Source organism: Ahaetulla prasina, chromosome 7 (genome assembly GCF_028640845.1).
Source record: "Ahaetulla prasina isolate Xishuangbanna chromosome 7, ASM2864084v1, whole genome shotgun sequence".
Taxonomy (NCBI): Eukaryota; Metazoa; Chordata; class Lepidosauria; order Squamata; family Colubridae; genus Ahaetulla; species Ahaetulla prasina.
This window is the reverse complement of record NC_080545.1, coordinates 100,705,204-100,727,799: the sequence shown is the minus strand read 5'-3', so window position 1 is coordinate 100,727,799 and position 22,596 is coordinate 100,705,204. Positions and strand designations below refer to the sequence as shown.

The following is a 22,596-nucleotide window of genomic DNA, read 5'->3' as shown; positions in this document are numbered from 1 at the left end:
GGCGTTCCCGGAGGGCGTGGCCAGCCTGAGGGAAGCCGGGCGGGCGGAGCGGAGCGAGGGAGGCTGAGGGGATGATGTCGGTGCGGGTGGCGGCCCCGCCGGCCGTGGAGCTGAAGGAGCTGGCCGGGCCTCTGGACAAGCCGCCCGCCGCCTCCTCCGCCGTCCCCGGGCCCTGCTCGCCGCCTCACGCCGAGCCCGGCCCTGCTTTGGCGGGCGAGAAAGCGGCCCCCGCGGCGCCCCCCGGCTCGGCTGCCGCCAAAGCCCCCCAGGCCTCGGCCATGAAGCGCTGCGAGCCGCCGCTCCGGCTCAGCGGCCACGGGGGAGACGGGGCGGGCGGACCGCTGGGCGAGGCGCTGGTCAGCCCCGACGGGACCGTCACGGAGGCGCCGCGCACCGTCAAGAAGGTAGGCAGGCAGGCAAGGGACTACATGGCCCATCGTCCCCTGCCGCCGCTGCGCCCCCCTCCCCGGGCCCCCGTGGGGGTTGCGGAGGACCGGCCTGACAGAATGGACCCTCCCCCGTTTCTCCTGCCCGTGGGAGATTGCGGGATGATGGGAGTTGTAGTCCCTGGGAGGGCAGCCCGGGGGTGGGGGGGTCTCTCAAGCCCGAGGGGCTCTGAGGGGAGAGATTGGGGTGGGGTCTTGCCCTTTGTAGCCGTGGGTGGGGTGGGGTCTTTCAAATGCCTGGGAGGGGTCTGTGGAGTCTCGTGGGTGGGGAGGGGAGATCAGGGTCTTGATCTCTGCAGCCTTGGGGCCTGGGAGAGATCAGGAGACCTGGGGGGTCTTGCCTTGCAGCCTGGCGGGTGGGGGCATCGAGGGTCTGGGGGAAGATGGGGGTCTTGCCCTTTGTAGATTTGGGGAGGTGGGGGTCTATGCAGATGGAAAAATCGGGGGAGGACTCTTGCCCTTTGTAGCCTGGGGGGCATCGAGGGTCTTCCTTCGGAGTCGGGGTCTTTGCTGCCTGGAGGGTGGGGTGGGGTCTTGCCCTTTGCAGCCTGACGGGTGGGGGCATCGAGGGTCTGGGGAAGATGGGGGTCTTGCCCTTTGTAGACTTGGGGAGGGGTGGAGGGTCTTTGCAGTTGGAGAGATGGGGGCATCGAGGGTCTTCCTTTGGAGTCAGTGGGTCTTTGCTGCCTGGAGGGCTTGGGGGTCTTGCCTTCTGCAGCCTTGTGGGGAGGGTCGAGGCCTTGCAGCCTGTGGGGAGATGCAGGGTCTTGCCCTTTGTGGCCTGGGGGTGGCTGGAGGGTCTTTCAAGCTGGAGGGGGTCTGGGGGGGCCAATCGGGAATCTTGCCCTTTGCAGCTTTGGGGAGGGGGTGGAGGGTCTCTCTTTAGAGACTCTGTGGGGTTCGGGGATCGTTGCCACCTTGAGAGATGGTAGATGTTTCCACGGCAATGGGAGCCATTGGGGTGGGGGCTTTGAGGGTCTTCACTGACTGGGAAAAACGGGTTCTTGCCCTTTGCAAACTTGGGGGGTCAAGGTTCTTTGCAGATGAGGGAGATTGGGAGGGTCTTACTCTGTAGCCTGGAGGTCTTTCTTTGGAGGCTGGAGGGGAGTTCTGGGTTCTTTGTCACCAGGAGGGTCTTGCCTTCTGCAGCTTTGTGGTGGTGATGGGGGGCTTGAGGGTCTTTGCAAAGGGGGCGATCAGAGGTCTTTTCCTTTTTAGGCTTGGGGGGGTGGGAGGATGGAGGGTTTTTGGAGCCTGGGGAGAGATCAGGGGTCTTGCCCTTTGTAGCCTTGAGGGGGTGGAGGGTATTTGCAGTTGGGGATGGAAGAGGGGGCTCTTGCCCTTTGTAGCTTGGAGGGCCATTGTGGGTCTATCTTTGGAGTCAGGGCTGTGTGTGTGTGTATGTCCAGGGTTGGGCTGTGGATCTTGCCTTCTGCAACCTTGGGGGAGGATCTGAGGGTCTTTGCAATCTGGGAGAGATTGGGGTCCTTTGTAGCCTCAAGCGGGGGGTGGGGGGTGGGTGTCGGTCAGAGAGTCTTTGCAGCGGCTGTGGGTGGGGGATCTTGCCCTCTACAGCTGGGAGAAATTGGGGGTCTTGCAGCCCACTTCCTCCTAGGAATTGGGGTGAGCATGGCCAGAAAGGGGGCAATTGTCCAAAGAGCCTCTACCCTGATATCAAACCCATCTGTCCCCACCCACCCCCACCCCATTTGCTGGCTCCCTCTTGAGTCCCCCTCCCTGTGACCTACTCAGGGTGGCCTGAAGCCACCTCTGTCTCCTGCCAGGTGTGGCCCTTAGCACCTTCTCTGAAGGAAAAGCGTCCCTGCTTGGCATTGTTCCAGGCATGCCAGCAGCCCCACTTGGCAGTGCCAGGGGGCCTTCAGTGTGCTAAGCATGGACAGGCTCCTCTTTAGAACAGTTTCTTCAGAAGCTTAAGTATTTCTTCTAGCTGAGTGTGAAGAGCAATTTTATGCATGTGTGCATTGATTTTGTTCAATGTATATGCCACTTGTCTCATTGTGGCTCTGGGAATAAGAGAGAGAGAGAGCTAGTAGTTAAGGCACCAGGCTAGAAAACAGGAGGTTGTGAGTTCTAGTCCCGCCTTAGGCATGAAAGCCACCTTGATAACTTTGGGCCAATTACCAGGAGACTGAGTTCTAGTCCTGCTTTAGGCATGAAAGCCAACTGGGTGATGTTGGGCCAATCCCCCTCTCTCTATCAGCTTTGCTCTCCCTTAAATTACATCGTGGTTACTCGATTCTAAGGCATGTTTTGGTGGAATCTATATTTGGGAATTGTCTGGTTTTTCTTCGCTAACATTTTCTGAGGCTCTGTACTCGTCCACTTCATTACAGCCCAATCAGACAAAAATGGAGGCCTAGGTACAATATATTTAACTCAGGAAGCCTTCAAACCTTCCCTGGTCCAATATTTGAGGGGCTGCTTCAAAATTCTCCAAAGTACCGAAGGGCAGAACAAAAAGCAATGGATGGAAAATAATCAAGGAGAGAAGCAACCTAGCTAACAGTGAGAACAATTAATCAGGGGGATAGAAATTGCCTCCAGAAGTTGTGGGTGCTCTAACACTGGAGGTTTTTAAAAAGAGATTGGACGCAGCCATTCATCTGAAATAGCACAGGGTCTCCAGCTTGAGCAGAGGGTTGGGCTAGAAGACCTCCAGGGTCCCTTCCAACTCTGTTATTCCGTTAAAAGTCATCCTGACTTTATATTTTGAATACCAGCGAAAGTTTCCCGGCACCTCCTGAGCTTCTGCAGAATTCTTTCCCAAGTTAAACGGAGCGAAAGGGAAACAGGTGCGAGCCTCAAGAGGGATTTCTCCCTGAAGATAAAACAATGGTTTCTGGGACCAGGAATGTTGCTTTGCCTGATAAGACATTGTCTTATCTTTCTTTTTTTCCCTGGTTCTCAGGGTTAACAAGCTAGTCTGAGAATGGCTTTTGCAACTCAAAAAGCAACAACTGTTTTATGACTGAAGCACCATATACTTGGAATTTCAAGTCTACCTGCGTGCGGGGAGCTCAAGGCTGCGAAACTTTGGGTTAAGAGGAAGGGATAATGGCTACTCGGATAAGCAGCAAAGCGTTTCAAACTCAAAAGGAAAAGAAGTCCAGTTGCCATGGCCGGGACCCTGCATCCGTCGTAAATATGAGTCCCTTGCCAAGCGTCTGAATTTTGATCCTCATCACCATAGGGATTTCGCAACGGTCGTAAGTGCGAAAAACAGTCATAAGTCACTTTTCTCAGTGCCGTTGTGACTTTGAACAGCCTCTAAATGAATAGTTGAAGATGACCTGCATTTAGGAGGTTCGCAGATACAGTCTCTAGAGGGTTTTGGGGGTAAATAAGGGCAGTTTGAAAGTTTATGGGGCAGATGTCAGCCCTCCCCCCCAATATTCTGTAAAACAGGAAAAGACCTTGTGGTCTTGCAAAAAAACCCATCAGCCAATGATCATCTACCCCTTCTTTTTATTGGTTTCGAGATGGGGGCAGGAGGTCTTCCTGAAGCAACGTGCTTCCATTGAGCCCCTCCCTCAAACATCAAAATTGTGCAGTTTTGGGGAAATCACAAACTTATCATTCTTGGTAGAAACCTCTCAAATTGCTATGTAATTTCCCATGGAAAGCTCTCTTTTAGGGTGACTCCACATGCCATAGAAATGGCATGGGAAGCAGAACCCTATTTCCGGAGAAAACTAAATACCCAGGGGCCTGAATCTATCTGAGGATTGAAGGGAGCCAGTTAGATTTGGGAAGTCCATGTGGGCCCATTGCTTCCATGGGGAAATATCAGCTGTGGCTGGCTGAGCATTATGGGAGCTGCTGCACTAATAGAGTTCAACTCTGGGGTCCTGGGTGCTCTCTGAGCTTGGTGGTTTTCTTGTAGACTTCTCACTACCCAACTAGGTAACAGCATCAGTGCTAGGAGGAGGAGGAGGACTGTGGGGTTCTCAGTCATCTGTGAGCTTAGTTGATTTATTGCAAATGTCTCATGACCCAAGTAGGCAACATCATGAGTCTTAACGGGCTATTCTTGGTTGGATAGACCATTTGGGGGGAGGGGGGGCTTTGGTTGTTTTTGACATGGATTGCTCTAGGTAGGTGGTTCTTTTGATGTCACCTGGTTATTGTTAAAATAACTCTTACGGAAAAAAAGTTTTGAATTTCTTACTGGATACAGGTAGTGCTAGATTTACAACCGTGAAAAATTCAGTGAGTGTTCGACGTTACAATGGCAATTGGAAAAAGTGACCCATGACCGTTTTTCACACGGATGACCATTGCAGCATCCCCACCATGGTCACGTGGCCAACATTGGGACGCTTGGCAACCAGCTTGTATTTCCAACAACAGAGAGGGGAGGGGTACCGGTAGGTTGGATGGATGGATAGATTAGATTAGATAAGATAAGATAAGATAAGATAAGATACATACATACATACATACATAGAAAAATGATACCAATAGATAAATAGATAAATATACAGACAGGCAGAGATACCAATAGATAGATAAATAAATAGATAGGTAGATAGATCAGATAGATAGATAGATATACCAATAGATAGGTAAAGATACAGACAGAGATACCAATAGATAGATAAAAATACAGACAGACAGACAGATAGATAGATAGACAGAATAAATTTATTCACTTTGAATGCACGCTAATCGGCATCCATTAAAATGAAATTTGGTTGCATACAGCTCTCAAAGGGTCACCATCTCCAACACACTACAAAATACGACAGAATAAATAAAATAAATACAAAAATGATGCACATACCCACATATATTATACGACACAGAGAAACAACACAGTCTAGTTCGGCTGTATGCATGTACATGGCAAGAGAAACGGATCTTGCGAGTTTACCAGACGGATGGCCTCGAGAACAAAGCTGCTGCAGAATCTGGAAGGACGGAACATTTTTGAGAAGAAATTGTCCCCAATGCTTGGCAGCTAGATGGATGTTGATAAAAATCGAATAAAATGTCCTAGCGACAGACAGATAGGGAAACCTTCAAAGAATATATAACCAAGGTTTGTGCTAATTGAAATAACCAGCATCACAAGTATTCCAGTATTCAGTTTAGTTCAACGTTTAAGACTTGTGCACTTCAACTCACATCAGCATCTGAAGTCTTAAAAGTTGCCAAATTTAGGGACCCCTGCAATATTCCATTGAGCTGAACTAGCCTTGGTGTGTGTGTGTGTGTGTGATTATATTGCCCCATGTTATCTGTAGCAAAAATTGTTAGGCACAGGGTCATCCATAACAATACAAGTTAACATTTTGACATATCCTGTTAATTTATAAACCCCAATTGAATGATGTGTTTATAGAAGGAATAAATATTATTCTTTGAGGGGTGTTGCACACTTCCTTGCTATCAAATGCCTGCCAAACCTACCGGAATAAAGATTGATGCGGCACTGCGGTTTAGAACCGCCCTTCTGCTTAAAAAGCATTACTTGGGACTGAATGTTGAAAGATGCAGAGGGCTTTTTATTGAAAGCGTTATTTCACTAACTGCAAATGGTGTTGCCTGGGTCTGGTTGCTGAGGAACAGAAAACGTGTCCTAATAAACGCTCAATAAACCCAAAGCTTTAAAAAAATCTGTTTAAGATGATATTGCAAATGGTGTGATTCAGAATTTGGGACTGAAAAGCCAAGCGTTTGTGTCTCTGCGCATCTTGTGATTAGAATGGAAAACCAGCGGATTCCATTTCCTGCTGCCAGCTTAAACATGCTAACATAAAATAAATTATTGGGGGGGGGGCCCCGGAAACCTTAAAATTGGTTATATTAAGGTGTGGAATCCCGAGACGCCCAGAACTTAAGTGGACACGAATCTTTAATCAATCAGATGGATTGATCCTACCTAGGTTAGAACATTCAAACCCATCAACTTTAAGATGGGTGGACTTCAACTCCCTGAAATTCCCTAGCCAATATCTTAAAGTTGTCCTAGACTTAGAACATTCCCCAGTCTTCAGTTTCTCAGCAGCAGAAAGATGAGCGTTTCTATACCTTGCATCTGTTCAGACTTGGAAAATAGAATAGAATATATAGAATAGAATGTTCTTTATTGACCAAGTGTGATTGGAACTTGTACACACAAGCAACAAAGTGATAAATCAGTTTTATCCAAGGTACTCTGCTGGTGTTACGTTGCTTATTTTTCTACGTCTCTCTCGTTGCCTGTCAGAAGTCACATTAACGGTTAACGAACCTCTGCTGGAAAATATAAATGCAGAAATTATATGTGTGACGAACGTTTGCCTTTGGACAAACTCTTTTGACACCCTGGAATGCATTGGTGAGGTCAAATATGGGCTGTCAGTCAAAAATCCTGCCTGTTACTTGATCTCAGATAGATAGATAGATAGATAGATAGATAGATGCATGCTTTGGAGGTTAAAGGCTCTTGAACCCACTGCCCTTGCGGATGTATTTGCCACAGTTAAATGGTGGAGCTTCTGCCATGCAGTATTTGCAGAGAATAGAGGTAGTTCTTGACTTATGACCACAATTGAGCCCAAAGAGGGGGTCAGCCTCTTCTCCAAAGCCCCTGAAGGCAGGACAAGAAGCAACGGATGGAAACTTATCAAGGGGAGAAGCAACCTGGAAATAAGGAGAATTTTTCCTGACAATGAGAACAATTATTGCAAAGAGGCTCAGCTAAGTAGACACAAGATTACACTTGCAAGGCCTTCTTGGGTTTTGGGCCTAGTCAGTTTAGAGGACATCCTTATTTAGACCCAAATGTAGCCTGCATTTTGGGTTTTAATCGTGTGTTCTTCTTTTGTGATTGTTCAGGTGACACCACACCGAGGCCTCTCACCCCTGCTGCTGCTGCTGCGCATAAAATTGCCATTTCTGTCCTTCATTGCCATTGGGGTCTTGCTTCTCCACTTTGGCAACTTGAAGTGGCGTGAACACTCCCAGAATTCCCCACAGCTGGCTGGGGAATTCTGGGAGTTGAAGTCCACACCTCTTCAAGTTGCCACGGTTGAGAAACACTAAACAAATGGCAGTATCTCTGTCTGTCTGTGTGATTTTGTCACTCTCGTCTTTATGTCGTATTTCCTTCCTTCCTTCCTTTATCCCTTCCTGCTTTTCCTTGGAATATTGAATATTCATTTTGAAGGAAGGAAGTGGGCCGTTTTCAGCCAGCCAACTGTCCTAATTGCATTAGGCATCGTCTTCAGCTCCCTGCTGTGATTTTTAAAGGGAAGCATTTCTCTCATCCTGTTCCTTTGAGGAGATTTAAATGATCCAGAGTGATCCAGGGGAGAAGCCAACAAAAGAATTCAGTTGTTCTCCTTTGAAGAGGTCTGCCTGCCTTCTGGCTGTCTTGCATTTTAGGAGTTTAGGAGACAACTGGCCATAGGAGGCCCAAAGATCCGTCTCTCCTTTTGAAATCAGGAGGTTTTATCTAAGCTGGTGCCATCTTCACATTCCCAGCCCTTTGATGGGCAGGTGATATGCAGAGGCCGTGGGGGTTAAAATCTGATCTGTGCTTATCTCATCCTTACACAGCTTCCCAAAAAGAGTTGAGCACCTATTATATGTACCGGAGAATTAACCTGTGAAATCAGCCCAGGGAGCCAAGCTCTGAGTAGAAAAGATATGTTGTCGTGTTTGTCTGTTTTTTAAATCTCTACGTGCAGAAATTTAATCCAGCGGCTCCCCAGTCTGACAGTAATTTCTCAGTAGTTGTATCTCCTCGAGCTGGCAGGCAGGTTTCTTGACAAGCCAGGTGTTGGAAGAAATATCCATCTGGGTTCAGTTCCAAGGGGGGACAAAGACACTGGAAACATGGAGGCTGCTTGGAAAGATGGTTTAATGGTGGTCAGGATCACATGGCTTGAGATCCTGAACAGAAAAGGGCAAGATCCTGTGTGCTCCCTGGTTTTATGCTTTTTCTGAGCTTTGAACTTTCTGGGGCACAGGAAGAGTATCCTGATTGGTTGTCAGACTCCCAGGGGGTGGGGGTCTTAGCTAATGTTGTAGGTTGTCTCTCAAGCTTGCTTGAGCCTTGCCATGTGGTAAGATTCTGTTGCTAGATGGGTAGGGGCTAATCCTATCATGTCCTGAGGGCCATGTCTTAATCCCATCACCCTGGAGCTGAAGGTCTTCTGTGTTGTAGATAAGATGTCTTTTGTCTTTCTGGGGCTATTAACAAAGGTGGGGGCCGCTTTCCAAGAGCATGTTTCTCCTTTTCTCATCCAGGAAGGTATAATATTCTGCTTTTTTAAATATTTCCTAGAATATTTCATTCTTCTAGGAGGGGGGGTGGGTGCTAAATTCCTACACAGGCTTGCCAGGTGAGAATCTCTTCATAGGTAACTTCAGAGTCTCATAAATCTAACTCTTGAAATCTTTGACCCGTGTTAGTCATCCTGCCCAAGCCGTGGGCTTCAGAAAAGGACTATCCATCACATCCCTCAACTTCTTGCTTTCCCTCTCTTTCTGTTTTTCTTTCTTTCCCTCTATCTTCCTGCCTGCCTGCCTGCCTGCCTTCTTGCTTGCTTACTTTTCCTCTTTATCTTCCTCCCCCCTCCTTTCTTTCTTTTCTTCTCTCTTTCTTTCCTTCTTGCTTGCTTATGTCCTTCCTTTCTTTCTTTCTTTCTTTCTTTCTTTCTTTCTTTCTTTCTTTCTTTCTTTCTTTCTTTCTTTCTTTCTTTCTTTCTTTCTTTCTTATTCATCCCTCCCTCCCTCCCTATTCTTGTCCTTCAATATCTGTACTTCAGTTGAACTGTGGAGTCCTTGATATTCTCTGAGGCTGTTGCAGGGGTTACCCAACAGGGTAACATCATCAGTGTGAGTGTGGGGTTTGTTCCCTGTTAATATAGAGTCAGTCAAGGCATTCCCGTGGGAAAAATCCCCCCATCCCCTGCCAAACTGACAGGGCAAGCTCTTGCATGTAACCAGGGTCCAAACGCCACACTTATTCCCTGTGATGATGTAACTGGGTAGTAATCCATTTATTACTCATTTTATTGGGTAATAAAATGTCTGTGAGCCAACCACACTCCCGCTCAGAGAGCACCAAGGATTATTCCGTTTCTCTAGCCGCCCATCTCGCACGCAGGACTCCAAGATACATCCGAGCTTTGCCCCAGCCTTCCCTGTGTGCTGAGAGCCATTCTCTAGCCCAGGCTATTGAGCTGTGTGTGGGGGGTGTTAGATTGTTTTAAAAAATGCCAGACCCCTGTTTGACACCAGGAGATTTGGGCCCCACGCAGAGGAGGGGAGGAGGGCAAAGCTAACAGAGGGCAACCCTAAACCTTGGCTTGCTCAGCTGCAGACCTGGGCAGAGGCTGGGATGGGGAGGAGAGGAGGACATCTGGACCTCACCTGAACCATGGCCACGTTCGTCCGGTGTCGTCACCAGGAGGCAAATCTTTCTGAGTGCATCTAATTAAAAATGTAACTATCAAATTTGATTTAAGATCCGGTAGAACGATTCATTTTAAATAGACCTGTTTTTTAAATGCACCATTAGAAGCGAATGCCTGTTACAGCGTTAACGGATGGTCTGTTGGATCAAGGCATAAAACACACACACCCCGACCCCTTCAGTGGGCAACCTGGCCTTCCTCTCCCACATCTGGAGGCTGCCAACCTGAGAAACACTGCCACCTATTCTGTTCTGTTCTGTTTTATTTTATTCCATTCCATTCCTCCTCTTCCATTCCATTCCATTCCATTCCATATTCTATTCTATTCTATTATTCTGTTCCCTATTCCATTCCATTCTATTCCACATTCTATCCTATCCTCTCTTATTTTATTTTCTACTCTATAATCCATTCTATTCTGTATTCTCTTCTCTTCTTGTTGTTGTTAGTTGCGAAGTCATTGCGACCCCATGGGCAACATTCCTCCAGGCCTTCCTGTCTTCTACCATCCCCCTGAGACCATTTAAGCTCCCGCCGACTGCTTCAGTGACTCCATCCAGCCACCTCGTTCTCTGCCGTCCCCTTCTTCTTCTTTTGCCCTCCATCGTTCCCAGCATTAGGCTCTTCTCCAGGGAGTCCTTCCTTCTCATTAGGTGGCCAAAGGATTTGAGTTTCCTCTTGAGGATCTGGCCTTCTAAAGAGCAGTCAGTCAGGGTGGATCTCCTCTAGGACTGACTGGTTTGATCGCCTTGCAGTCCAAGGGACTCGCAGGAGTCTTCTCCAGCACCACAGTTCAAAGGCCTCGATTCTTTGGTGCTCAGCCTTCCTTATGGTCCAACTTTCACAGCCATCCATTGCAACTGGGAAAACCAGAGCCTTGACTATACGCACTTTTGTTGGCAGGGTGATGTCTCTGCTATTTAGTACGCTGTCTAGATTGGCCATAGCTTTCCTCCCCAGGAGCAAACGTCTTTTAATTTCTTGGCTGCAGTCCCCATCTGCGGTGATCTTGGAGCCAAGAAAATAAAATCTGTCACTACCTCCATTTCTTCTCCATCTATCTGCCAGGAATTGAGAAGACCGGATCGTCTCGTCTCGTCTCGTCTCGTCTCTTCTCTTCTCTTCTCTTCTCTTCTCTTCTCTTCTCTTCCCTTCCCTTCCCTTCCCTTCCCTTCCCTTCCCTGTTCTATTCTATTCTATTCTATTCTATTCTATTCTATTCTATTCTATTCTATGTTCTGTTCTATCTCTCTACTATGTTCTATCCTATCCTATTTCCTTCTTTTCTATTAATGGTCACTAATGAACGGTTGGAAGTCAAGGACTACCTGTCTTTCGCTCCGCCAACAACCGGAGTTCTCCATTCACCATTCGACTGATGCTCACTTTCTGAATTTAATTTCCACCTGACCTCAGTATTTCTGACCCACGCAGAAATACTTTTGAGAAGATCTGCCCTAAAAACCTGTTATCTATGTCTCCCTGACAAAACCTTGAGTTTCTTAGGAGAGCCAAATCGTGGAAAATTCCTGAATGGGGACTCAGAGAAGGTACTTCAGGCTAGAGTGAAAATTTTAAAAGTAACCTTGGTAACCATTATCATTTCAATAGGCCTCTGTGGCAAGCTGGGCTTTGCAGCTACCTAGGCGAACCGGTTGCCTTCAGCTGCAACCTTTGAGTCTGGAGCCAGTATCTTTTCATCAGTGGTTAGACTGGCATCAGGGCTGGGAGGGTGGCTGGTTTCCTTCCTTCCTTCCTTCCTTTATCAGGTTCGCCTGATTCGCCAGTTGCGCCCCTTCCTTGACCGGGATGCCCTATGCACGGTCTCTCATGCTCTGGTCACCTCTCGCTTGGATTACTGTAATGCTCTCTACATGGGGCTCCCCTTGAAGAGCACCCGGAGGCTCCAGTTAGTTCAGAATGCAGCTGCGCGGGTGATAGAGGGAGCCGGTCATGGCTCCCATGTAACACCACTCCTGCGCAGGCTGCACTGGCTACCTGTGGTCTTCCGGGTGCACTTCAAGGTTTTGGTTACTACCTTCAAAGTGCTCCATGGCTTAGGACCGGGTTACTTACGGGACCGCCTACTGTTAACGATTGCCTCCTATCGACCTGTGCGCTCTCACAGAGAGGGACTCCTCAGGGTGCCGTCCGCCAAACAATGTCGGCTGGCGGCCCCCAGGGGGAGGGCCTTCTCTGTGGGGGCTCCCACCTTCTGGAATGAACTTCCCCCAGGACTCCGTCAACTTCCCGACCTTCGGACCTTTCGCCGCGAGTTGAAGACTTATCTATTTATTCGCGCAGGACTGGCATAGAAATTTTTAGCAGTTTTTAATATTTTGTTGTAAATTATTTGGGGTTTTATGGTTTTAAATAGTTTTAATTTGGCCTGATATGTAATAAGATTTTTAATAATTGTTTTTATTATGTATATTATTATTGTTTTTACTTTGGCTGTGAACCGCCCTGAGTCCTTCGGGAGAAGGGCGGTATAAAAATCTAAATAAACTAAATAAAAAATCTAAATAAACTAAATAAAAAATCTAAATAAACTAAACTAAACTGATCTGTGCTAGCAAATGGCCCCCATAGAGAGCTGCAAAATGCAGTGTTAATACTATAGAGCTCTCTCAAAAGAAAGGAAGTCGCTTCTGTTCCAATTTTTTTAAAAAAAACCTGTATTCATATGTTCTCCTAAAAAGAGATGGAATGGAACAGAATAGAACGTAAAAAGAACAGAACAAAATAGAATAGAACGTAGATAGAATAGAATAAGAAGAATAAGGAACCGAATAGAGTAGAATAGAACAGGATAACATAGTTGGAAGGAACCTTGGAGGTCTTCTAGTCCATCCCCCTGCTCGGGCAGGAAGCCCTCTCCCATTTTTAGACACATGGTTCTCCAGTCTTCTTAAAAATCTCCAATGCTGGTAACCCCACAACTTCTGGAGGGGAAATTCTGGCCTCTTCAGTGGCAAGTAGAGCCATGCTTTGAGATGGGTGGACTTCAACTCCCAGAATTCCCCAGCCAGCACGGTTTAAAGATGGCTGGACTTCAACTCCCAGAATTCTCCAGCCAGCAAGCTTTGAGATGGGTGGACTTCAACTCCCAGAATTCCCCAGCCAGCACGGTTTAAAGATGGCTGGACTTCAACTCCCAGAATTCCCCAGGCTTCAACTCCCAGAATTCCCCAGCCAGCATGGTTTAAAGATGGCTGGACTTCAACTCCCAGAATTCTCCAGCCAGCATGCTTTGAGATGGGTAGACTTCAATTCCCAGAATTCCCCATCCAAGATGCTTTAAGACAGGGGTCTCCAACCTTGGCAACTTTTAAGACTTGTGGACTTCAACTTCCAGAGTTCCTCAGCCAGCAGAGCTTTAAGATGGCTGGACTTTAAGATGGCTGGACTTCAACTCCCAGAATTCCCCAGCTAGTTTATCCTTTTTTCAGAGTAATTGTCCTACTCAAATTCCTTTAAGCGTTGGTGGAAAGATGGTAGGGAAATGAATTGGAACCGTGGCAAATGAAGAAGACCCACCCCAGCTGCACAATCTGCTTGTTCTCCAGGCAGACATTCCCCGAGCAAGCTGCCTATCTCCTCCTTCCCCCTTTTTTCTCTCCTCGGCCTGCTCTCCCAGGATTTTTGTCGCTGGGGCTGATGAATCAGGCAGCAAAGGCAGCGATTGTTCTCTGTGCCCGTCTTGTGCGTTTTCCTTTTCCTTGCCAGGCTGGAGGGCTGGATGCCTCTTTGTCCCTTTGCGGGTTCTCTCCACCATAATAGAGCCCTTGTGAATTATTGATCCATGCCCCTGAAGTTCTCTTTCATCTCAAGCCAGGCTCGGTTATCCTGGGGTTTCAGATTGGCCAAGCATGAGATAAGCCACATGCCGGTCTCGTCTATCTGGAAGTCAGCTTTCAAAAGCTTGCCGTGCAAATTGGACACTTCTGACAACCGGCTTGATTTAGGACTATTTCCTATCTGGCTAGCTCATCTCCGCAACTCTACTTCCCATAATCTAAGGAGGGATGTTCAGGAGTTTTCTCCAGCCCAGGTGGAGAGGCTGGTCAGCAAAACCAAAATGGGATCTGTGCTGAGCCCTAACAGAAAGGAAATTACTCGTTTCTTGTTCATCTAATGCAGTGGTTCTCAACCTTTATAGTGCTGCGACCCCTTTAATACAATTCCCCATGATGTGGCGACCCCAACCGCAGAAGGGGGGAAAAAAGCGGCAAACTGTTTTTTTTTTTTAATTTATCACACCTGAAGCCACATTGGCTAGCAATCTGAACTGCTTGCGATTGCCTTGAGGACGAAAGCATTAAAGTGGAGACTCCTCCCCTATTAAGTTTATATCGCGCCTGAAGCCAGATTAGGCTAGCGATTGGGAGTGATTGCAGGTGGCTTGAGAGGGAGACATCAGAGCAAAGATTTCTCTCTTTTTTAATTCATCGCGCCTGAAGCCGAATTCGGGTAGCGATTTGAAGAGCCTGCAGCTGGCTTATGGAGTCAACCATTGGAGCGCGATTCTTCAACTTGCAAGTATACTTCCCATATTTCCAATGGTCTTAGGCGACCCCTGGCAAATCGTCATTCGACCCCCAACAGGGTCCCAACCCACAGGTTGAGAACCGCTGATCTAATGACATGGGTAGCTGTTTGGATCCCAGGAACAAGTTTGAAGACACTTCATTCGCTAAAGAGCTGGACTGTCAGGGCCTTGGTGCTCTTGGAGCTTGGTTGCTTTCTTTGAGACGTTTCCTGAGAGAGGAGAGGACTGCAGGGTCCATGATGCTATCTGAGTTTGGTTGCTTTCTTGCAGACATTTCCTGACCCAGCTAGGGAACATCATCAGTGTTAGAAGCAAATAAGTGGGGTTTGTGTCGTGGAAGAGGAAGGAGAAGGAATAAAGGAGGAGAGGGTGGGAGAGAGGAAAGATGGGGTGTGGGGGGTCCTTGGGGCTCTCTCAACTTGGTTGTTTTCTTGGAGACGTTTCATGACCCAACTAGGGAACATCATTAGCATCAGAAGGGAATGGGGCGAGGAGGAAGAGAAAGGAGAAAGAATAAAGGAGGGAGGGAGAAAGGGGAGGGCCCTTGCTGTACTCTGAGCTTGTTTGTTTTCTTGCAGACGTTTCATGACCCAGCTAGGGAATATCATCAGTGTTAGAAGGGAGTGGGTTTTTGGAGAGGAGAAGGAGGACAACCATGGGGTCCTTGGTATTCGATTAGTTGGTTAAATAAATAAAAACTGGTCATGGTTACCTGATAAGCCACTTAACAACTGGCCCCACTTAAAACCATAATTGTAGCCTTAATTATGGTCATTTGCCATAGGCTACTTGTGGCTTCATTATTTGATATCTATAGGTAGTCCTCAACATACGACCACCATGGAGCCCAACATTTCCGTTGCAAAGCGAGACAGTTGTTGGGCGGGTTTTTGCACCGTTTTACGACCTTTCTTGCCACAAGTCTTAGGTGAAGCCCTTGCCATGCTTAAGTTAGTCACACCGTTGTAAAGTGAATCCGGCTTGCCCCTTGACTTTTGCGCGCCAGAAGGTCGCCAAAGGGGATCCCGGGGACACCGCAACCATCATAAAGACGAACCGGGTCGCCAAGCGTCTGAATGTTGATCCCGTGACCCCGGAGCTCTTGCCGTGGTTGTGGGAGAAACGATCATCACCTTGATCCGTCACGAAACGAACTCTTGTAAGTCGAGGTCTAAACTCTACACAGGAACTCTTGGCTCGCCATTCGCTTTGATCGCCGGAGGAGGCAGATAACACAACGGACTGCTAATTGCTTGGTTCTCCTCTTTGCGGGTTTCCCAAGTTTGTGTTAACCTCTTTTCCAGAGCAAGATGAGTTATAAAGCCAAATTATTTGGGGCAACCTGACTGGGAAAATACCAGACTATACTTTAAACCAGGGGTCCCCAGCCTTGGCATCTTTAAGCCTGGTAGACTTCAACTCCCAGAATTCCCAGCCAGCTTTGCTGGCTGGGGGATTCTGGGAGTTGAAGTCCTCCAGGCTTAAAGTTGCCAAGGTTGGGGACCCCTGGTTTAAACGGAAAGGGGGATTGGCATACCTGAGCTCAGGTTTTCCAGGTGGCACTCCTTGTATCCTCTTCCTCTTTGATATGCCACCTGGTTGCCAGGTATTTATGTTGTGAGAGGAGAGGATTATACAGGCAAGGCTGATCCTTGTTGTGAAGATCAAAGCCGCCAACAACATTAAGTCATAATGCCTCTCAAATGCACCCTAAGAAAGCCACACCTGAAGGAGCCACCTGGTTGATCCCTACCTGATCTTCACCTTGTGTTTTTGTTTTTGTTTTTTATTTGAATTTATATCCCGCCCTTCTCCGAAGACTCAGGGCGGCTTACACTGTGTCAAGCAATAGTCTTCATCCATTTGTATATTATATACACAGTCAACTTTTATTGCCCCCAACAATCTGGGTCCTCATTTTACCTACCTTATAAAGGATGGAAGGCTGAGTCAACCTCGGGCCTGGTGGGACTTGAACTTGCAGTAATTGCAAGCAGCTGTGTTCATAATAGACAGACTTAGTCTGCTGAGCCACCAGAGTGTTACCAGGATGTAAAAATGGTTCACGTGAGTTAAGCTCTCGGGTTGTTGTTTTTTTTAAAGATGGAGAGGAACAATGGCAGCCTTGGTCACAGCTACATCCATTAATCAGTCATAATAGAGCTGGAAGGGACCTTGGAGGTCTTCTAGTCCAACCCCCTGCTCAAGCAGGAGATACCAATACAGACAAATGGCGTGTCCAATCTCTTCTTGAAATCTTCCAGTGATGGAGCACCCACAATTCCTGGTGGCAAGTTGTTCCACTGGTTAATTTTTCCTCACCGTTAGGAAGTTTCTCCTTCATTCCAGGTTTCTTTTCTCCTGGATTAGTTTCCATCCATTGTTTCTTTGGAAAATAAATTGACCCCCCCTCTTCTTTGAACACACTCAAAACCATAGAAATGGTGGTAGACTTCAGGAGAAACCCTCCCATACTTCCACCTCTCACAATACTAGACAACACAGTATCAACAGTAGAGACCTTCAGATTTCTAGGTTTTATCATATTGCAAGATTTAACATCAAAAACGTCATCAAAAAAGCACAACAAAGAATGTTCTTTCTGCACCAACTCAGGAAGCTCAAACTGCCCAAGGAGCTGCTGATCCAATTCTACAGAGGAATTATTGAGTCTGTCATTTGCACCTCTAACTGTCTGGTTCGGTTCTGCAACCCAACAAGAAAGACACAGACTTCAGAGGATAATTAGAACTGCAGAAAAAAGAATTGCTACCAACCTGCCTTCCATTGAGGACCTGTATACTGCACGAGTCAAAAATAGGGCTAGGAAAATACTTATAGACCCCTCGCATCCAGGACATAAACTGTTTCAACTCCTACCCTCAAAACGACGCTATAGAGCACTGCAGACCAGAACAACTAGACACAAGAACAGTTTTTTCCCGAATGCCATCACTCTGCTAAACAAATAATTCCCTCAGCATTGTCAAACTATTCACTAAATCTGCACTACTATTAATCTTTTCATTGTTCTCATCACCCGTCTCCTTCCACTTATGACTGCATGACTGGAATTTTGTTGCTTGTATCCTTACAATTTATATTGATACTGATTGTTTCCTGATTGCTTATTTGTAGCCTATGACTATCATTAAGTGTTGTACCTTATGATTCTTGATGAACGTATCTTTTCTTTTATGTACACTGAGAGCATACGCACCAAGACAAATTCTTTGTGTGTCCGATCACACTTGGCCAATAAAAAAAAAAATCTATTCTTCCAACTCTGTTATTCAATATTTTGGCAGCCCCTCAAATATTGGAAGACTGCCATCATATCTCTCTTCATCTTTCTTTTCTCCAGACTGGCCAAACCCAAATCCTGCAACCCTTCTTCATATGTTTTAGTCTCCAGGCCTTTAATCCTCCTAGTTGCTCTTCCTTGCCCTTTTTCCAAAGTCTCAACTTCTTTTAAACTGCACAAAAAAAAGTCTTCCTCCAGAAAAGTTACTCTACAGGTAGTCCTCAAACTTACAACAGTTCCTTTAGTGACCATTTGACATTACAAAGGCCCTAAAAAGAAAAAAAAGTGTCCTATGAACATTTTCACACTTAACGACCGTTACAGCATCCCCGCAGTCACATCGTCAAAACTCTGAGACTTGGCTATGACTTTCCTTGCCACGTTTGTTAAGTGAATCCCTGCTGCGGTTGCTAAATCAGTCACCCGGTTGTTAAGTGAATCCGGCTAAAGGGGATCACGTGACCCTCCCCCAGGGGCACTGTGACCGTCGTAAATGTGAGTCAGTTGCCAAGCATCTGAATGCCAATTCCATGACTGATGCTGCAACATTCCTAGGTATGGCCGTGAGTCCCTTTTTCCTGTACCGTCATAACTTTGAATGGTCACTAAGCAAACCGTTGTAAGTCAAGAACTACTTGTATTAGGGTTTTTCTGTTGTTTCTTGCTGGAACCCAGCAAAAGTATTTAGTATTTAATTTCTACATACTGAACATCATAAATCACAGCCGTGTGACTGTCATGCACTTCAAACCTGAGTCCTTGGTCCCTTTTTCGTACTCCGTCATAATTTCAAACGGCCGCTAACAGACTGGTCGTAAGTCGAGGACTACCTGTCTGTACACATTACGATCTTGCAAGACTTCGTCCTTTTGCGTCTACATTTTAACCGCTCGCTTCTCTAACCACTAGGCAGCTTTTGGACTTCCAGCTCCCAGAATTCTGCCCTCGACGATAATGGGTCTCACTTAGGGGGTGCCTAGCAGATTTTGGCAGTCACGGAAGGTTCTGGAAATTGCGGCCAGAGTCCACTTCATTGTGATTTATGCTCCTTGCGTTTAATTCATTGCTTATCGCTTTTATTTCACTGGCGTTTCAGCCTCTCTTCCTTTCTAACCCACCTAAAGGAAAGTAGTTAAAATGACTTTTTCAATATTACATATTTAAATATGCAAACCAGAAGCGCAATGTTTTATTTTTTTTAAAAAAAATGAGTTTAGGCTCAGTGTGGTGAAGACTGATAAGAGTTTCGGTTTTTCTGATTTAAAAAAATGCTTTGATTTAACATGTTTGCTCTTAGCTCTGATAGTGGTTATCGGCTTACCTTTCTCCCCGGGCAGCTGGTTCAGTGTCGGAAAAGGACCCCCCGCCCTTTCCTAGATAATGTTCGTTTATTTAAAATACGCCTTTAGACTTGTCTCAAGGAGCTGATACGGCCCCAGTTGTCCTTCAAAACAGTTTATATAGGTGACCCTCATGCCTTTTGTTGATCGGAGTTTTTTTTTTAAAAAAAACTTGGCACCTTTAAGATATGTGGACTTCAACTCCCAGAATTCTTCAGCCAGTATGGGATCAGGCTAGAAATCAGGAAAAGATGAGTTCTAGTCCGGCCTTAGGCAGGAAAGCTGGCTGGGTGACTTTAGGCCTATCAGCAGGAGACAGTGGATTGTAGTCTGACCATAGGCACAAAATCAGCTGAGTGACTTTGGCCCAATCACCAGGTGATAGTGAATTCTAGTTTCACCTTAGGCGTGAAAGCCGGCTAACTGAACAGGCACCAATCACCAGGAGGTTGTGAGTTGTAGGTCCCGCCTTAGCCATGAAAGCCGGATGAGTGTCTTGGGCCAATCACCAGGTAATGGTGAATTCTAGTCCTGCCTTAGGCATGAAAGCCAGCTAGGTGACTTTGGGCCAATCACCAGGAGATGGCGAATTCTAGTCCCGCCTTAGGCATGAAGGCCTACTGGATGACTTTGAGCCAATCACCAGGCGACGGGGAGTTCTAGTCCCGCTTTAGGCATGAAAGCTGGCTGGGTGACATTGAGCAAGTCCCTTTCTCAGCCCAACCCACCTCACAGGCTTGTTGTTGTTGTGGGAAAAATAAGAGGAGAAAAGTCAGTTAGGTCTGTTTTCCCACCTTGAGTTACCCATAAAGCAATGAAGACGGGATAAAAATGTTAATCATTTGGATTAAGATTAGGGACAGTCCTGTTCGAGTGGGAAGCCTAGGATCTCTCACTTATGGGCATATAGGCTGAGATTCGGCCCTTCCTACCACACACACACACACGCACGGAGGTCCTGGCAGACTAAGCGTAACTCGGTATTCAGATGTGCCTTCTGGAAGGCTGGACGCGTCTTCATGGCTCATAGGCTCGGTTGAAAACAGGCGTGGGAAGTTAAGCGCAGCTTCGTGTAGCATAGCAACCGGATCGTTGGGCGAGCAATTTTGTCGCCTTTAATCTCTTGCCGCAGAGTTGGTACCGGGGGTTCCTCTCGGCATATTTTGGCAGGAAAATTAGCACGTGCCTCCCCCAATCTGCTGCCATTCAATCAGCTGCCGCACGGGCTGCTCAGAACGTCCTCAATCCGTTGATGGAGGGAAGAAGAGAGATTTTAATTTTAACTGCCTCGGTTCTTTTAAAACAGAGGTCAGAGGGGGCGGGGGGAACAATGGCCCCTGTGGACTTCAACTCCCAGAATTCCCCAGCCAACTCCTCCTCTTCCTCCTCTTCCTCCAACTGTGTCAAGAAAAGTCTGCTGCCAGTTCGGGCGAACCTGTAGTTCCGACCCGACCAGTGGCTGGGCCCGCCTACCCACCCTGGCACTATCACATCCTATATGATCACCAGTTTTCCGAGGCTGCTCGCACACTCACATTTTCAGTTCTGGGCGAACCGGTCGTTACAATATGTGACGCCCACCTTAGCAACTTAGTAAATTTTAGGCTTGATGGTGGCCATATGTCAAGGACGACCTGTGATAATAATATTTTGACAACCTGAAAAACAGCCTAATCCCCAGATAGTTTCAGAGAAAAGTAAAGAAACACTTGAAAACACAAATATAAAATGTTCAAGGCTAAAAAAAGACAAACAGGATATAATTTGTTTTGTGAGGACGGTTTAAAACTTCTTTACTGTACCTGTTTCCAATTAAAATCAAGTTCTCTGTCCATTTCTGGAACAAATTCTCCCCGCCCTTCGTCCTTACATATTGATTTGAGACAACATTTGCAACCCGAGTTCATGGTACCCGGGGAAAGAAAGCGATCTTATCCAGTTATGATGAAATAACTCCCAGGTTCAGATTGTAACCGTCAACAATTGACACCTTTATTTTTACAAAGGTGAGATTAGAGTAAAAACAGTCCCACTTCAGAGCACAAGAGATCAGTGGAAGAAGTAACATGACTAATGCTATCTCAGAAGGCTCACAAAGAAAATATGTGAAATGGATTTCAAAGCACCGTCTGCGTCAGAACTTGAAATTATTATTATTTTTTACCAGATTTATGTTTGAAAGCAAAGTGATCCTTTAAGGAGTCAAGCAGGGCGTTGGATTAGACTAGAGGATCTCCAAGGTCCCTTCCTCCCGTAAGATTCTACTAAAAATAGCAGGACTGTCATCTTTAGGTTTCTGAACTTTGGCAACTTTAAGATGGGTGGACTTCAACTCCCAGAATTCCCCAGCCAGCTAGACCAGGGGTCTGCAAACTTGGCTTTTTTAAGAATAGAATAGAATAGAATAGAATTTTATTGGCCAAGTGTGATTGGACACACAAGGAATTTGTCTTGGTGCAGATGCTCTCAGTGTACATAAAAGAAAAGATACCTTCATCAAGGTACAACATTTACAACACAATTAGTTGCAGTCTACAAGTCTTAAAAGAGCCAGGTTTGCAGACCCCAGAGCTAAACCTCAGGAAACCTTAAGATAAATGTACCAACTCCCAGAATTCCCCAGCCAGCCACACCTCAGAAACCTTAAGGTGGGAGGGCTTCAACAACCATAGTAATTCATTACATTACATACATACATAACTAATTATATAATTAGTAATCTATGAAGAGTATATATGTTATTTGTTTCATATTTTAGTGTGTATGGTGGAGATAACGCCAGGATGGTCGCACTTTGTCCAATATTTTAATAAGAAATGAATAAATAATTGTAAAAAAAAACAGCCATAGTGATTCACTTAACAAAAGTGGCAAGAAAAGTCAAAGCTCACTTCACAAATTTCTCGCTTAGCGACATACATTTTGGGCTCAATTGTGGCTGTAACTTGAGGATTACTGTGCAGCCTCTGTATTGGGGTTTTGTTTTAAGATACTTAGCTGTGGGGAGGCTTGTCCTGCTACTCCACGGGTCTGACAGTCATCTGGTCAAACAATAATGCTAATTCTTGAAAATCTGCAGCAGGCTTAGTCCAAAGGCCTTTAAGCCTCAACTTTGAAGAAATAGCTATTATCGCCTTACTCAACGAAGCAGAAGTTAATACGTATATGAGACATTCGGTGAATCACACCCATTTTATAAAAGCCTTACCTAAGACTGAGTCATTAAGAAAAGGACAGCTTTTCCATTGTTCTGTCGTCGCAGCATTCATCTCTGGCTTTCTTACATGAAACACGCTCAGTAAAGTATTTTAATTTAATGAAGATTAATCACTAAAAGATTGGCTCTCTCGAGCAATCAACAGGACCACTCGTTACTCTGAATTCAAGCACTTTATTATACTATATACCGTCTATTATATTATAGCCGTACAACTGCATGGAAGAATATGAGTTATGACTGCTTTCCACACTTACGACCGTTGCAGCATCCCCAGGGGGTTTGTCACGTGATCAAAACTCTGCC

At 46.3% G+C, this 22,596-nt stretch overlaps 1 protein-coding gene across 2 annotated transcripts in view; it reads left to right on the top strand.

Annotated features, from left to right (window-relative positions):
- The window catches only part of AHCYL2 (adenosylhomocysteinase like 2), a 92,323-nt gene continuing 69,727 nt past the window's right edge, over window positions 1-22,596 (top strand). The window contains exon 1 of one of the 2 annotated variants that reach the window (XM_058190153.1): window positions 1-404. In XM_058190153.1, the coding sequence (XP_058046136.1) occupies window positions 72-404 (333 nt within the window). In that variant the 5' untranslated portion in view covers window positions 1-71. The remainder of the gene's footprint in view (window positions 405-22,596) is intronic. The other variant, XM_058190154.1, reaches the window with a different exon arrangement.